This window comes from Pan troglodytes, chromosome 8, assembly GCF_028858775.2.
Source record: "Pan troglodytes isolate AG18354 chromosome 8, NHGRI_mPanTro3-v2.0_pri, whole genome shotgun sequence".
NCBI classification, from domain to species: Eukaryota; Metazoa; Chordata; class Mammalia; order Primates; family Hominidae; genus Pan; species Pan troglodytes.
In genome coordinates this window covers 97,907,014-97,924,892 of record NC_072406.2, presented here as the reverse complement: position 1 = coordinate 97,924,892, position 17,879 = coordinate 97,907,014, and the positions used below count along the sequence as shown (strand labels likewise).

General features: G+C 41.8%; 1 protein-coding gene across 3 annotated transcripts in view; it reads left to right on the top strand.

Annotated features, from left to right (window-relative positions):
* GRID1 (glutamate ionotropic receptor delta type subunit 1) overlaps positions 1 to 17,879 on the top strand; it is a 779,753-nt gene that overhangs the window by 634,916 nt on the left and 126,958 nt on the right. For all 3 annotated transcript variants that reach the window (XM_063781959.1, XM_016918777.4, XM_016918780.4), the window contains exons 9-12: positions 6,612 to 6,713; positions 8,169 to 8,366; positions 11,544 to 11,868; positions 13,079 to 13,217. In XM_063781959.1, the coding sequence (XP_063638029.1) occupies positions 6,612 to 6,713; positions 8,169 to 8,366; positions 11,544 to 11,868; positions 13,079 to 13,217 (764 nt within the window). The remainder of the gene's footprint in view (positions 1 to 6,611; positions 6,714 to 8,168; positions 8,367 to 11,543; positions 11,869 to 13,078; positions 13,218 to 17,879) is intronic.

Here is a 17,879-nt window from a genome sequence, read left to right as displayed (position 1 = left end):
TTCCTTCCTTCTTTCCTTCCTTCCTTCCTCCCTTCCTTCCTTCCTTCCTTCCTCCCTTCCTTCTTTCCTTCCTTCCCTCCATCCCTCCCTCCCTCCTTCCTTCCTCCCTTCCTCTCTCCTTCCCTTCACAGGAATTTACAATGCTCTCTATATGAAATTGGTTATATTTTGTCTCTGGGCTGTAAAACAGTAAGATTGCCACCCGTTTCTATTCTTCCTCCCCATGAAAAGAGAATGACACTTTAAGACGCCTTTATAACTAGTCTACAGAACACAAAGCCCAATCTTCCAAAGGATGCCTGTCCCATTTAGGGTTAATAACCCTGCATTTATTAAGGACAGGGCCACAAAGTCCCAAATCCCCACATCTTACAACTCAGACACACTAACTTGAAGAACATCCTGGTTGACTTGGGAAATATATTTTCCTGAGACCAGTGGTTTGTGAAATATATTCTCCAATTGGCTGATCTCTTGCACAGTTGTTTGACATAATCAGATTTTGAGGCCATATATCTCCTTTCAAGTGATGATTGTGCTGTAACCTCTGGCTCCATCCACATTTCTGGTTTGGGTAGAGCAGATCTCAGCAATGAATGAAAACCGTAGCTGTCTTATCAAATAGCAGCAGTACTTGTTTTGTTTAATAGTGCTGGAAATTAGTTTTTCAGGCACTGATCTTGACAGGTCAGCTGTCAAAGTGGGTGTTTGCGGCCATAAATTCATCGATCCCGTAAACAAAATTCTGTCTGCAAAATACAAGGGGAAGTCAGAGTAGACTCACTCATGTACAAATGAAATGGTCTGGAGCTGTATGACTAAGTGTTGGGACTTCTTTGGGTAAAAGCTTTTTCTGGCTTCCCACTTATCAAGCCCATCAGCCTCATTTGGCTTTTATTGACTGAAACATTTTCCTGAGCATTCAGAGTGGCGAGCGCCAGACCCCCTCAGGATGGGGGAGGGATTCATGTCTCTTCTAATCTTGGGTGACTACAAGGCTGGTGATCCATTTAAAGCCTTCATTTACATAAAAAAAATTCCACTGGATTATTTCTGTGAACCGTGCTTTTCTATGTTCTGGCCTTATATTTTGGATTGCAGACAGATGGCCTTGACCAGTAATGATGGAGGTTTACCACTCTTGTCTTAAGATTTGGGCAAGATCACACAGTTTTGTGGAAATGGGGAGATTCACTCAGCCTGGGGCACTTGGCTTCTGTCTGATGTGAGGGAATAATAAACTTTCCTACCCAATATGAAGGATCCTGAATCCTGGAACATAGTTGCACTTTGATGTGTTTGAAAGGCAGAATTTTGATTTTTTGCTTTGAAGTATTTTTTTTCTTGCTTTGCCAGGGTACAGGATGCCTAAAGGCCAGGGAGACAGAAGTCTGTATTAAAGCAAAACAAAACAAAAATACTTTTAATTCCTAACCACTTTTAGATAAAGAAAGAAGCATGATAATAGGCTTGGAAGAATTTTTTTTCCTTCATGAAATTCCATTTTAATTTACATGGCCTTCTCGTATTAAGGTTGTCTGAATATTAACTAAAATGATTTGAAGCTGCTCCTCTTTCTCAGCAGAGAAAGATTACTTGGAGTGCTTATCTTCATGGATCTGGGCCTCAGCTGTGGCCACTTCCTATCTCCCAACTCAACAGTTTACAGAGCTCCCACCATCTTGGAGAGATCCTAGAATATGAGATGCTGTGCTGGTCAAACTAGCCATATGCCCCCTCTAGGAGATGAGGCACCCCTAGACCAAAATTCCTTACAGCCAAAGCACTGATTTATTGGGTTCTGACTCTCAGATTGGCCTTGACATACTGACAGGTAATTTGACTCCAATTGCTCCCCCATCATGCAGTTTTGATTCATACAAGTGCATGTGATAGGATATTGCTTAATCATCTATTCTAGTTATTTTTATCAAAAGCTTATTTTACTTCCTATTAGTGAAAATCCTGTTAAAATCAGGAAGAGGATAAAGAAGGTAATAATGATTACTTATAATTCCATCACCTATATGTAACACATATATCCACGTATCACATTTTAATGTGTCTTCTCCCGTTTTTACCACTGCTTTTAAAAAAACATAATTGAGGTCATATTGTATACAGTTTTATATCCTGGTTCTTTACTTTGTGATTCTTAATTAAGCTATTTTATAATAGACTGTTTCAAAGTTATTTTCTTCTTTGAACAGCCCCTCAATTTGGTAGGCAAGGAAGATTTTTATTTCCCATTTCATAGATAAGAAAATAGAATCAGCTGGGCACAGTGGCTCATGCCTGTAATCTCAACACTTTGGGAGGCTGAGGCCAGTGGATCTCTTGAGCCCAGAAGTTTGAGATCAGCCTGGGCAACATGGCAAAGCCCCATCTCTACAAAAAAAATACAGAAAAATGTGTAGGATGTAGTGGTGCACTCCTGTAGTCCCAGCTACTTGGGAGGCTGAGGTGGGAGGATCACTTGAGCCCAGGAGGCGGAGGATGCAGTGAGCCATGATCGTACCACTACATTCCATCCTGGACAACAGAGTGAGATCCTGTCTAAAAAAAGAAAAGAAAAGAAAAAAAATGATGGAATCTCAGTAAAGTTTACTTTATTGAGAAAATATTTGTTGACTCTTTCTATGTTTCAAGCATTGTGCTGTCAAGTGCTATCTGAGGTCACTCAGGTAAGTGGTGACAACAATTAGAACATAGGTCTACTGACTCATGAACGTCTGCTAAGTTCACACCTCCAAGTTCCCATCTTCTTCTCTAGTTACAGAAGTTAATGTTGGAGAGGAGAGCCTGGAATTCGAGGCAAGGTTGGAGATCCTGAGATGGGAATGAGCAAGGCCAGGTCTAGCCTAAGAGCCTGAGGCTCTAGACAGCTTATGAAGACAGAGTTTTGACCCCAGAGAACATGGCAAGAAACCCCAGTGCCACAGCTGACTCACTGACTTATGCCAAGAGTAGAAGGAACTGGAGGTCCTTCTGTTTCATTTCTATTGCAGATTTGCATAAATCATGGATATTGGGCTGAACATTCATTAGTTGTGATAAATGTGTCATTCTAATGTTATATCTTAATGGGAAAAACTGGCTTATGGATCTATTGACATTCTGTGTACAGTATCTACAACTTTTCTGTAAATCTAAAACCATTCTAAAGTGAAATCTTATTTCAACAAACAAGTAAGAGTTTACCAGACCCAGAAGAGGAGAAAGGGCATTCCAGGCAGAGAAAAACTAGATACAAATATCAGGAGGGAATGTGGTGTGCCTGAGAAAGAAGGAGGGATTTTGGGGATTTTTGTGTACTGTAACTACATAAACTAAAGTGAGGTTGAGAGTCAGGATTGGCTCTGGATGAGGAAGGCTTTTCTTTTAGGCCAAACTGAAAAGTCTTAGGATTTATTCTGTAAGAAAAAGGAATTCATTAGAATATTTTAATTAATATAGTTCATATTTGAGTTTATTTGTTGTAAAGGTACCCACTTGCCTGTTGAAGGATGTGCTATAAGAGAGGTTGAGAGCAGCAAAACCAATGAGAAAGCTGTTGCAAAGGTCTAGGGGGACTGAGGTGGTGCATCCTGGAGCCAAGCAGTGAGCCAGAAGCAGAGAATGATGTTCAGGGCTTCATCCCAACTGTTTCTTCCTGCCTCCATCCTCCATTCTAATTTCTGATTATAATCCCACTAGAAAGACAGGTAAAGCCTTGTTGATCAAGATGCACAGAGCTCCATTCCAAACACTCATCCAAGCCAAGACAGTAGAGAATTAAGATGCCCCTTCACCGTACCAGGAAGGTTTGGCAGCAGATGTTAGGAATCTGGGTCCTGGTGCAGGATAAGAGTATTGAGTGTCTGGAATGGTCACATCATCATTAGGACAAGATGTCTTCTGTTATGACTCTGTGAGCCATTGGGATGGTCAAGAAGACCTCTATAACTCCACCTACACCCAAGAGAAGTAGCAGGACACACATCAGGGCTAAGCAGCTCCAGCACCTGGGCTAAGCAGTTATGGGAGTGCAGATGCAGGCACCCCAAATAAATATCCACTCCTGCCCCAGTGAGTCCATAGTAGAACATCCAAAGAATAGAGGCAATCAACCCCTTGACCCCATTTGTCTGAATTTGTCCTCTTCCCTCTGACAAGCATTTTAATCCAGCTGTAGGAACCAATTCTGTATCTTAATGCAATTTCTTCCTTTCCTTTCCTTTCCTTTTTCCTTTTTCCTTTTTCCTTGCCCTTCCCTTCCCTTCCCTTCTCTCTCTCTCTCTTTCTTTCTTTCTTTTTCTTTCTCCCTCCCTCCCTACCTCCCTTTCTTTCTCCCTTCCTCCCTCCCTTTCTTCCTCCCTCCCTCCCTCCCTCCCTTCCTTCCTTCCTTCCTTCCTTCCTTCCTTCCTTATTCTTTTTTTTTTTTTTGTCAGGGTCTCACTCTGTTGCCCAGGCTGGAGTGCAGTGGCACAATTGTGGCTCCCTGCAGTCTTGACCTCCTGGTCTCAATTGATCCTCCTACCTCAGCCTCCCAAATAGCTGGGACTACAGGTGTATGCCACCACACTGGCTAATTTATTTTTACTTTTTATAGAGGCAGTATTTCACCACATTGCCCAGGCTGGTTTTGAACTCCTGGACTCAAGCGATCCACCCACCTTGGCCTCCCGAAGTGCTGGGATTGCAGGCATAAGCCACAGCTCCCAGCCTATTTTTTAAGGTCCAATGGAGAAATAGCCATGATTTTTGCTTTTTTTTTTTTTTAACTGTATCATTACCCAAAGTGTGGTATTTTGGTATCTTCGAAGTCTTTAAGCAGAATTTTGGGTAGATCTTCACTTGTTCTTTATCTCAATGCCCCCAAATTAATTAGTGGTGGTGGCGGTGGGTGGTTCTTTGCGGTACATGGCCATGTTTTTTACTAATTTATTTATTCATCACACCAAGGCACCCTATTATTTAGGATGGAGTGGGTCTTGGTGGGTATCATGTCCAAGGTGACAACAGGAAATTCCAGGTTTCTTTAAAACTGACTCTAGAACTCCATCTCTTATTCTGATGGTTTTACATCTCAGAGTTGTTGACTTTTCCAGGAGGAATGACTCCTCAGGTTCTATGGCCTTATAGTCAGGGCTCAGTGTGCAGACCCTGCTGCAGATGTCAGGACCATGGGAAATGCTGACAGAGTAGAAGCATTCTTTACTTTAGGGCCCCCAGTAGCACTTTTCCACTGGGGTTCTTCTTCTCTTCAGGTTAACTAGGGGGTCTTATGGATTTTCCCTGACAACAGTATATACTGCCTGTGGCAGTTTGACCCTTTAGCCCCCTGCTATTTAAATTGTGGTCCATGGATTAGCAGCAGCAGCAGCAGCATCACCTGGGAGCTTGTTAGACATGAATAATCTCAGGCCCCAGAATCAGAAAGTGCATACAAAATCCCTGGGTGATTTGTGTGGATATCATAGTTTGAGCATCATGGCTTTAATCTACAGCAGTGGTTCACAATTCTGGCTGTGCATTAGAATCACCTGGGGAGCTAAAATATCCATCTCTAGTCCACTACAGACCAATTAAATAAGAGGCTCTGGGGGTAGGGCCCAACTTTCAGTACACTTCATTATAAAGCCCCCTTAAAAGATACTAATATGCAGCCAAGTTGGAGGCCCAGTGACCTAGAAGAGCAGGGGTTCTCAACATTGGCTGCAGTATCCGGAGCACTCAGGAGGCATTAACACTTCCTATGCTCAGGCCCTGAGATCCTGATTTAGTTGACTTGAGATGGGGCTGGGTATCTGCATTTTGTTATGTCTTCCCCATTAATAGTCGAGAATCGTTTCCCAGACAAAAGTTTTGTCATTGTATAGACCCTGCAAGGATGCATGGAGGGGAAGCAGTCTCATGAACAACTGTGTCTCCTCATTGTTTCTGAGACAAGGTAGGTTCTCCTTGACCACCTTAGGGTGACTATCAGAGATGCATCTGGCTATTGGATATACTCTGCAGGCTTAAGAGAATGTAGCAGATTCAGAGCACATTTACTCTGCCATTAGCCTCTACCTGCCTATCAAGGAAAATGAGGGAGCTGGCACCACAGTGAAAACAGGCAGGAAGCTCTTGACCCTGCTTGCCATAGGCACCGGGGTGCAAGACAAGCTGTACACTTGAGTGTTTGCTACTTGCTTTACTGCTGAGCTTCATCCTACCCATGGAGGGAGCAATGGCTGAACTCAAGGGCCTTGTGGCCTGGGCAAGTCAAAGGAGTAATTAAAGAAAGAGGGTATTTTGCAGGCATCACAGTGACATGGCCTCTGTGGGTGAACAGAATAAAACTGGACATAAACATTTGTTCTAGAGACAAGTTCTCACCAGTTGGTTTCATTTTAGGGCTGTGCTGAGCTCTATAGAGATCCAGGCGAGCTGAAGGAGGACATGTAACTCTGTCTACCATATATCTATTCTCTTTAGGGTTTTAAAATGGCTCTGGGTCTCTGGGAACTCCAGGGGACTACTGTTCACCTACCTGCCTAATTCAGGATCCCAGTGTAGGAGCCGAGGTCCTATGATGTGCACGGGTGCCAGTTCCATCCCTCACAATCTTTATTTTTCCTTCACAGTTGGCGACATGGGACTCAGAGAAGGGCTTGAATGGCAGCTTGCAAGAGAGGCCCATGGGCAGCCGCCTCCAAGGATTGACTCTCAAAGTGGTGACTGTCTTGGTAGGATCATGGGGACATCCTGGGAGCTACACCATCCAGGCTGTTGAATCAGAGGCTGCTTTCTGTTTAATGCTGGGTTTGGGGAGAAGAGAATCTTGAGGAGTGTTGTGAGCTTTCATAATGCCTTTCATTCAAATAATTGTGTGAATAATGAAAGGAAGAGTGAGATTGAAGTTTCTGCCCCAGGACCTCTGTGCCTTCCAAAGGAAGTCCCTCAGCTGCTCTAGAAAAGGACTTCTCATTCACAGCTTCCTCTGAGGACCAGAGGGGGCCAAGCTGCTCCACTTGTTCTTGGATGTAAAATGGATCTTGACCCACTACTGTTCCTTAGGAGAGTTGTTCTGGTAGCCAGAACCCCAAGATAGATACTGGAGGAGGACATTCTCTTAGCACCCAACACCAGTGATGGGCTCATGTGACACAAGTTCAGAATGAAGACCGTTTGGTGGTTGCAACTTTTCTGCATGGGTGTCCTGGAATCATAGACTTTTGCATTTGTAAGAGACTTTAAAAACATCTTCCTTTCAATTGTTTTTTTCACATTTTTATAAAAACTGCAGGAGACGTTATAGACTTGCCTCTTATTGGCTGAGTCACACGTGCCCAAACGTCCCCTCTCTCCCAGCAGACACTAGCATTCCCTTGGCTTAGAAACCTTTGGCAACAGTATTTCTGCATTCTCTGTTTGCACACCACAGATAAGCTTTACACCCTATTTCCCAACACAACTAAATTAATGAGCTATACTCCCTGGAGCTGTTTGCCAAAGGCCCCTTGTTAGGTTTCACACAAGAAGGAAGGGGAATGGTGGGGAGTGCCAAGACATTTTTCAGATGACCACCTCGCTCACATGTGGCATAGCACAACATGTGCAGGTGTGAGCATGGCATGGCTTTGAACTCGGAACTCTGGGTTTGAATTCTGTCCTACCCTTTGGCTTCTGGTCTGGCCTTGGTCAGTTAATCCATATCCATATCCACTTTCTAGTATAGCCAGTAGATATAATGCTTTTTCTCTCAACCTAATGTCACAGAGCTTTATCGCCACTTACTATCCTGGATGAGAAGTTGCATGTTTCTTATGTGGGCCTCATATAATTTTGGCATATTCTAAGGATACAGTCCTAGCTCTGCATGGATGTTACAAACGGAGGAAGGAAAACAAACCATGTTATTCAGGGAACTAGCGGTTGGGGCAGAGCCTGGGATGACATAACACAGGACAAATGAATCTCCACTCCTCTGTATGGACCTACTGATTGGAGTGATCATCCTGTGCACTGTTCCTTGAGTGTCCATAAACTGCTTTTAGAAAAAGGCAGAGAAGTTGAGCCTCGAGTCCTAAATTGGGGAACTGCAAATGTTCTAATCAGATCTTTCTCTCTAACATTACACTGGAAATATGTGTTGATGAACCTGTTATTTAATTGGAGAACCTTCATTCTGTTGTCCTCAGGAAGAGCCTTTCGTGATGGTGGCTGAGAACATCCTAGGACAGCCCAAGCGCTACAAAGGGTTCTCCATAGATGTCCTGGATGCACTGGCCAAGGCTCTGGGCTTTAAATATGAGATTTACCAAGCCCCTGATGGCAGGTACGGTCACCAGCTCCATAACACCTCCTGGAACGGGATGATCGGGGAGCTCATCAGCAAGGTAGGTCCCCAAAGCAGATCCAGGGGGAGGGGCACCCTAGCCTTCCTCTGGGGTAATATCTAAACTTGACCAATTGCACAGTGGAAACCTTGGGACCAGCTAAACAGACCACAGTTACCATTCTCCCCACACAAAGGCTCTTTTGTCTTCAAATCCCCTGCTACATCCATTTCTGCTCTTGTATCTCCTTGTCTCTGACACTCTATGTTACCTCCCTGCCCATTGCTGTCATTCCTTTGAAGTCTATCATCCACTGTGCCTACTCTGTAGCACACCCTTCAAGGAACCTACCCCACGTTTAGGGTGAAGCAGAAACCTAGTTCCTACCAGGGGTACTGATGAGTGCTCATTCTCCTATCCCTTATAGACCACAGGTTAGATATTCATACACATGTGTGTATGTCTACATTGCTATGTGTTGATGGTGTGGCATCCCCCAGGTCCTCATACTTATTTAAATTGTACTCTTCTTCCCTCCCGTAGAAACTGCATCTTCATTGAAACTCGTGGCATGAGGCCAACTTACCATGTCCCCATTCTTGTCATCTCATGACACTGGGTCATTTCCCCATGATCATTTATCATGGTGGCATCTGACTCAAATCCTCCATCTCCATTATTTCTCCTGCCACCATTCTGACAATTTCTGACATCCCTGTGGACAACCCTGGACTCCCAGTACTTTGAACTCCTTGCCTCCAGGGACCTTTGCTGTACTCCACTCCAGTGTTCACCCCCATGCATCTTGTTAGCATCTTACATGTCACCATCACTAGCCCACTGCATGACCACAACAAGTTGTCCTTCTGACTCTTTTGAACTTTTACTCTCACAGCACAGACCCTTTGCTTTTTAAATCTGTAAAGGCAGACACTAGGCCTGTCATTCATCCGATTTCTATTAATCTTTTTCAGAAACACCTTTACTGTGATAAATTCACATACTATAAAATTTATCCATTTTAGATATACAATTCAATGATTTTTAGTAAAGATACCGGGTTGTGCAACCTTCATTATAATCTAGTTTTAGAATACTTCCGTCATGCCATTGATATCTTTCATACCTACTTATAGTTAATGCCATTCCCACCCCCAGCCCTAGGCAACCATTAATCTACTTTCTATCTTATAGAGTTGCTTCAGTGAACATTTTGTGTAAGTGGAGTCACACAAGATGTGGTCTTTTGTGTCTGGTTCTTTCCACGTAGTGTGTGTATTTGAGGCCCATCCTTCTCTGCAGCTTCTGTGCCTTTCTGATACTGCGTCCTCTATGGGTGGCCAGACAAACCCCTCCTCCCTTCATCCCTTGTGACTCCCTCTGTTCTTGATTTTTTTGTTGCATCCTAAGCCTGAATGGATTCTATTATCTATCCTCTTCACTCTGAAATCCAGGTTGCTGCACTTAATTAGAGAAGGAAATTGTGAATCTGTCCAGATTGCTTTAGAAACCCTGTGTGGTCTCCAAAATCAGCTGGGCCCTTCAGTACTGCCAGAATCTTTTAACTTGTCCTTTGTTGGGCTCCTTGGCTATGTCTCTCAGAGACTGTTTAAGAAGTTTACCTTTCTTCTTGAGCTACCTAAGAATCTTCTATCCTTCCCAACTAAAAAAAAAAAAAATGATTGTACTTCTATGCTGGGGAAATAAACTGAGACTTTGGGGCATAAAATTGTACCTCTAATTCCCATGAAATTTACATCTGCAGGCACCTGCCATCTCCCACAGAAGGGAGTGTCCCCTGTCCCCTGTCAGTCTGTCCCACTGTCACAGGACAACCCCTCCACCTGTGTCATGAGTTGATTCCTTTGTGCCTCCTTTGAACCTTGCTTCATAAATTAGTTTCCCTTCATTTTGTCTTGTAAGCCTATCCTGCTCCATTAAATCTCTTTTTAAGCCCTTAAATATGCTCCAAACTTCCCTAATCCTAAAAATTGTCCCTGGATGCTAGAGTTTTTAGAAGAGGGGCAAGAACCAGAGATGCCAGTGTGACAAGTGTAAGAGGAGAGTGTTGATAGGGTCACCTCCTATTTTCTGCCTTTACTCAAGGTATAGTATTAGATTTCTGTTTAGGACATGAGTATATATGTCCCTAGCCTACATATTAAACCTTGAAAAAATCCTTCCACATGTGTTTCCTCAGTTTGAGCTTGGAGGTTGAATCAGTTGTCACTATTGGTCATTCTAAAAGAAACTGGTTCTGCTGATGCCTCCCACTTGGAGGGTCAAGAGGCCAGATCATTATGATGACTGCCTTTCAGTGCTCTTGTGACTAAAGGAGGACTCTAAGCCCTATTGTCACCTGGCATCCACCCATCCGGACGTGAAACTCATAATCACCCCAAACTTGGCAGTTTTCTCCTCACAGTCTGGATCCATCTTAATGGGGTTTCTATCTGTTTTTAAAATGAAGCCCATTTTGGAAAGCAAACATCTTGGGAGGTAATTTTGAGGTCATAGTAGGGCACATCCAGAGAGATTCTTCACACCATGGCTTTACCATGGAAGAATAAACCTGTGGGTTTGCAAGCCATGAATTAAGGGTGGTAGAAGATAGAAATAAATATATGACCCCTTTATTCTTTCAGTATTTTACTCTCTGGCATGAAGTCTACATATGAAACACTCACTGGCTAATATGTTAATGAGGTCTAACATAGTTGTAGAACTCACCATATAACTTCTGAAGTGTTTTAGAAAAGAGAAAGATCAATGTGGGATAATAGAGTCTGAGAGGTGTGATCAAGAAATGGAGTGTGCCTCCGGTCTTAACATGTAGGGAGGATGCACACAGGCCTAGAAGATAGAAGGGCCTTCTTGGTGGAGGGTAGAGGGAAACACAGGGAAAATAAAAAGAAGATAGCTAAAGTTTGGTAGGAAAACAACAAAGTGAAGATAAACTATAATTCGTAGAGAAATGAAGATACTTTACTCGGCTCTTTTCTGTAGAAGCAGTTTCCTGAAGTTTTTAGAGGAGAGAAACTTGTAAGGTGAAGGAAATAGTAACAGACAACTTAGTGTTGGATTTTCCTTATAATATTCAGACTCTCAGGGTGCCAGCTCTCAAATCCATTCCTCTGAACAGAGCAACTCAAAGGACAGAGGGTGGACCTTGACCCAGGGCAGAACCCAGCAGTAAGCTGAGGACTGCCGTCTAAATGAGATGGCTTTGCCTTTCAGAGAGCAGACTTGGCCATCTCTGCCATCACCATCACCCCAGAGAGGGAGAGCGTTGTGGACTTCAGCAAGCGGTACATGGACTATTCAGTGGGGATTCTAATTAAGAAGCCTGAGGAGAAAATCAGCATCTTCTCCCTCTTTGCTCCATTTGATTTCGCTGTGTGGGCCTGCATTGCAGCAGCCATCCCTGTGGTTGGTGTGCTGATATTTGTGTTGAACAGGATACAGGCTGTGAGGGCTCAGAGTGCTGCTCAGCCCAGGCCGTCAGCTTCTGCCACTCTGCACAGCGCCATCTGGATTGTCTATGGAGCCTTCGTACAGCAAGGTACCTTTCTGGTTTCCTGATCCTTGAATAGCTCTAGGGGCCTGGAAGAACTTATCCATTGGCAAAGTTCTCAGGTGCATTTTACCAAAGTCATTCGAAATGCAATTTTACTTAATCTCTAGGACAGTACAAATGTCATGCTGCACCCAATTTCTCTGAATAATATCAGAGAGAAATTAAATGAAACAACAATAAGGAGCTCAACTTCAATTCCTGATTCTCCACTTTAGATAAAATTAACTTTGGAGTTCTGCTTTGCACTTTTCTTTCCTCCTACATTAAAGTGATTGCTATGCACATGAGGTTGTCAATGAAACTGTGAATCTTGCTTAAATTTGATGACTTAATGGGGAAAAAAAATCCCAATTGTATTGCAATCATTTAAGCAGTACTTCAGCCATTCTTGAGGTATGAATTCTCCTACCTCTGAGGGGTCTGGATGGTACTTCTATCCAGTAGTGAGTTATAGGATTGTGCCATTTTGACTGGAGCAACAAATTGCAAAGTTTCTAATGTGAGTCTTCGTCCTGTTTGCACCATGGCAAATGCTTTGTGAGGTTATGTAAGGAGAATAAGCAGTGAGAAGCTCTCTTCTCCTAACACTTTAGAGACCAAGGAGAAATAATTGGCCTCAAAGAAGCTAAACTTCTAACTAAAAGTCTCATGCCCTGATTTCTGAGAATTCTGGGGGAAGAAAAGCCATCTAATGAGGGCTGAATACTAATAAAAGTGATATGGGACATCTCATTTCTCAGGTTTAAAAGAAAGCCAGGGATCCCTCCATGTAGTAGGAGTTATTTCTATATTTACAGAATTCCCGAGTCTGCTATATATGAATTTGAAATTGGAAAGGGATCTTACATAAGGCTGCAGCCCTAGAAGTTCTTGCCACTGTGAGGTAGAATCTTCTAACTGAAAGATTTTGATATTCAGACCCCAACCCTTGGTGTTTTGACAAACTTCGCACCACTAGAAGCCCAGTCCTAACTTTTTCATATTTTGTGGTCCTCTGCCCTTGTCCAAGATCCATGGTTTTAGGATCCTATCCCAGAATTGGCACAGATGCCCAGACCCAGCTGACAGTCACCTCCCTGGTTCCAGCCCATCATGAGTGATGGCCTGTGTGCCTGGCTGCAGGGCAGAACACCTCCCTGGGGATGGGAGGGAGAGCAGAAGCCACTGGCCAATCCACTTTGTCTGCCTCCCGCAGGTGGCGAATCTTCCGTGAACTCCGTGGCCATGCGCATCGTGATGGGCAGCTGGTGGCTCTTCACGCTCATTGTGTGCTCCTCCTACACAGCCAACCTTGCTGCCTTCCTCACAGTGTCCAGGATGGACAACCCCATAAGGTAAGCCTATTCCTCCTTGATCTGGAGCCAGCAGCTCAGAGAGGCTTTAAAGAGGATGTAAACCTTTCCAGGGCAGTGTGGTATGATGGAGAGAGCCCTGATCTGCAAACTGATGGTCTCCTGGAATCTTTAGTCCATGGAGAAGAGCTTCACTCCTGTTGTATTTTATCCCAGGCACAATTACATAAATGTATAAATTCACTAAATAATATTTCCTGAAAATTTAATGCTGGCTACAAAGCTAAGAAATCAATTAACAAATTACATTTTCTCAGACATTTAAACATTGATTACAAACTTATTTAATCAAAATTTTATAAATATTTAGTTAAAATTAATTTAAACCAGAAGTCTAATATATGCTTTTTTCAATCTTTGAACACCTTAAAATATTTTTTTTTCAAAAATTCCAGTTGCCACAATAAGTAGAAAACATATTTCATGCACATTTATATGATTATAAAATTATTGAAACCAAGACTAAAAACGTGTCTTCATGTTTACAAAATGTTAAGATTATGGCATAAAAGAATGAGCTCAATATAGCGAAATAACTCTTGGAAGTGACTGTATTTTATGATCAGTTTCCCAAAAATAGTGTAAATTACAAAAAAAAGAACTTGGACAGAGTGAATTTGGTTGGATGTGTGGTTGCTGAAGTGGTCATAGGCATGGATCTGTTGTACACTTCATTGGGTACAATATTGGCTTCAATATTGCCTCTAACTTGATCTCTGATTATGGTTTTTTGACTCACTGCCTTTAGTAACATCCCTTTAATTCATCACACTCACTGTCATCATATTGGTTCTTTTGATCCATAGCTCTTAATCAAGTCGTCCATACTCAACCAGCCTCTATGGGTCTCAACTAGCTATTGAAAAGAGTTTAAACTCCTTGACTAGGATTCAAGATTCAGTATGATATTGTCTAATATCTTTATTAAATTGACATTTTTATTGAGATAATTATAGATTCATATGTAGTTGTAAGAAATAATGCAGAGAGGTCTCCTGGGATCCTTTACCCAGTTTTCTCAATGGTAACATTTTGCAAAAGTCTAATATTATATCAAAACCAGGGTATTGACACTGATACAGTTGACTGATTTTATTCACAGTTCCCCTCTTGTACTCATCTCTCTGTGTGTCTCTGTATATGTATGTGTGCATTCGGGTCTATACTATTTTATCACTTATAAACTTGTGTATCTGCACCACAGTAAAGATACTGAACAGATCTATCACCACAAGGATCCTTTGTGTTGTCCTTTTATAACCACCCAAATATTTTTCACATTTCTTCCCCTGACACTCTGTTCCCAACTCTGGCAACCATTAATTGTACTCCATCTCTAAAATTTTGTCATTTCAGTATGTGATATAAATGGAATAATGCCTTTTGGCTTTGGTTTTTTTACTCAACATAATTCCTTAGAGATTCGTCCACGTTTTCGTGTGTATTAGTAGTTCACTGCTTTGATTATATCACATATACCACATATGAGTAATATCACATATACCACAGTTTGTCTAACTATTCCCCCATTGGAGGACATCTGGGTTGCTTCCAATTCTTGGCAATTATGAAAAAAGCTGCCATGAACATTTGCGTGCAGGTTTTTGCGTGAACATGAGTTTTCATTTACATGTGATAAACACCCAAGAGTGCAATTGCTGGATCATATGGCAAGTTCATGTTGGGTATTGTAAGAAAGTATCAAACTGCTTTCCAGAGTGTCTGTATCATTTTATATTTCTGCCAGTGATGTAAGAATAATCCAGTTTCTCTGCATCTTTCCTGACATTTGGTGTTGCCATTATTTTTCATTTTACCATTCTGATAGGTGTGGAGTCATACTTCATTGTGGTTTTATTTTGCACTTCCTGAATGACTAATGATGTTGCACACTTTTTTTGCGCTTATTTGCTATGTATATATCCCCTTCAGTAAAATATCTGTTTTTATCTTTTCTAAATGGATTGCTTATTACTTTTGAGTTTTGAAAGTTCTTCATATATTTTCGACACCAGTTCTTTGTCAGATATGCAGTCAGCAAATATTTGCTGCCACTCTATAGCTTGTCTTTTCAAACTCTTGTCTTTTCACCGTGAAAAGGTTTTAATTTTGATGAGGTTCAATTTAGAGAATGATTTATTTCACGAATCACGCTTTTGATGTCAAGTCTTTTCCTAGCCTGAGACCCCGAAGATTTTCTACTTTTATTTTTTACTGAAAACGTTTGCGTTTTACAATTCAGTCCACAATCAATTTTGAGATGTTTATAAAGTTTGAGGTTTAGGTTGAGAGTTTTGGGGGTTTTTTTTCTCTTCTTTTCTTTCTTTTTTTTTTTTTTTGTCTGTTTGTTTTGGTCTATGGATGCCCAATAGCTTTAATACTATTTGTTGAAAAGGCTATCCTTCCTCCGTGGAATTGCTTTTGTATTTTGTGAGAAAACAGTTGGACATATTTGTATGTATCTAAATTGTCTATTCTGTTCCATTATTATATGTGATTGTGCCTTTGCCAACACCATACTATCATGATTACAGTAGCTATAGCGTAAGCCTTACTATAGGGTAGAGTGATTCCTCCCATTTTAATCTTGTTAGGATTATTTTAGCTATTCTAGGACATGCATCTATATATATAAATTTTTTCTCATTTGTAGTTTTTGTTATTTTCAAAATTATCAGCTAAAGGATTTCAGAATTGTATTCAGAGCAAATTGACTAACTGAAAAATTAACAGAACACAATTAATTAAAATTTTCCCATTTAATAATTAATAAATAACAAAGTATCAGTGACTCTAATAGTGGACTGAGTTTGAACCCAGCTCAATAATTAGTTGGCTAAATATTTTCCTCTAAAACATTGATAAAGCAAGTAACCATTTACTATTATGCTGATCTTTTGCTAAGTTTACTTATTTTTTTTTCTTTTTGAGGTATTATTGACAAATAAAAATTTACAGTATACAACATGATATTTTGATGTAAACAGGGTCTTTCACTGAGAAAATGTTTTAATTTTGATGAGGTCAAATTTAGAAATTTGTTCTTTCATGGATCATTCTTTTGATGTTAAGTCTTTGTCTATCCAGAGATCCTTAAGATTTTCTCGTTTTAAAATTCCTAACATTTTTATATTTTTGCATTTTACATTTCATTCCACAATCAATTTTGAGTGAATTTCTGTATGAAGTTTGAGGCATAGGCTGAGGGCTTTTTTTTCAGTCTATGGATACTGATATGGTTTGGCTGTGCCCCCACCCAAATCTCAACCTGAATTATATTTCCCAGAATTCTCACGTGTTGCGGGAGGGACCCAGGGAGAGGTAATTGAATCATAGGGGCCTGTCTTTCCTGTGCTATTCTCATGACAGTGCATAAGTCTCACGAGATCTGATGTGGGTTTATCAGGGGTTTCTGCTTTTGCTTCTTCCTCATTTTCTCTTGCCACCACCATGTAAGAAGAGCCTTTCACCTCCCACCATGATTCTGAGGCTTCCCCATCCATGTGAAACTGTAAGTCCAATTAAAACTTTTTTTTTGTTCCCAGTTTTGGGTATGTCTTTATCAGCAGTGTGAAAACAAACTAATACAGTAAACTGGTACTGAATGAGGGGCATTGCTGAAAAGATACCCAAAAATGTAGAAGCGACTTTGGAATTGGGTAACAGGCAGAGGTTGGAACAGTTTGGACGGCTCAGAAGAAGACAGAAAAATGTGGGAAAGTTTGGAACCTCCTAGAGATTTGTTGAATGGCTTTGACAAAAATGCTGGTGAAACGAACAATAAGGTCCAGGCTGAGGTGGTCTCAAGTGGAGATGAGGAACTTATCGGGAACTGGAGCAAAGGTGACTCTTGTTATGTTTTAGCAAAGAGACTAGCGGCATTTCGCCCCTGCCCTGGAGATTTGTGAAACTTTGAACTTGAGAGAGATGGTTTAGGGTATCTGGTGGAAGAAATTTCTAAGCAGCAAAGCATTCAAAAGGTGACTTGGGTGCTGTTAAAAGCATTCCATTTTAAAAGGAAAACAGCATAGAAATTCAGAAAATTTGCTGCCTGACAAAGCAGTAGAAAAGAAACACCCATGTTTTGAGGAGAAATTCAAGCCAGCTGTAGAAATTTGCACAAGTAGCAAGGAGCCTACTGTTAATCCCCAAGACCGTGGGGAAAATGTCTCCAGGCCATGTCAGAGACCTTCATGACAGCCCCTCCCATCACAGGCCCAGAGGCCCAGGAGCAAAATGTGGTGTCAAGGGCTGGGCCCTAGGTCCCTGTGCTGTGTGCAACCTAGGCACTTTGTGCCCTGTGTCCCAGATGCTCCCACCATGGCTGAAAGGGGCCAACATAGAGCTTGGGCTGTGGCTTCAGAGGGTGGAAGCCCCAAGCCTTGGCAGCTTTCACGTGGTGTTGAGCCTGCAGGTGCACAGAAGTGAAGAATTGAGGTTCAGGAACCTCTGCCTAGATTTCAGAAGATGTATAGAAACGCCTGGATGCCCATGCAGAAGTTTGCTGCAGGGGCAAGGCCCTCATGGAGAACCTCTGCTAGGGCAGTGTGGAAGGGAAATATGGGGTTGGAGTCCCTACTGGGGTGTGGACTCCCTATGTGGAAATCAAGGAGTCAGGAGTTGAGGTTTGAGAACCTTTGCCTA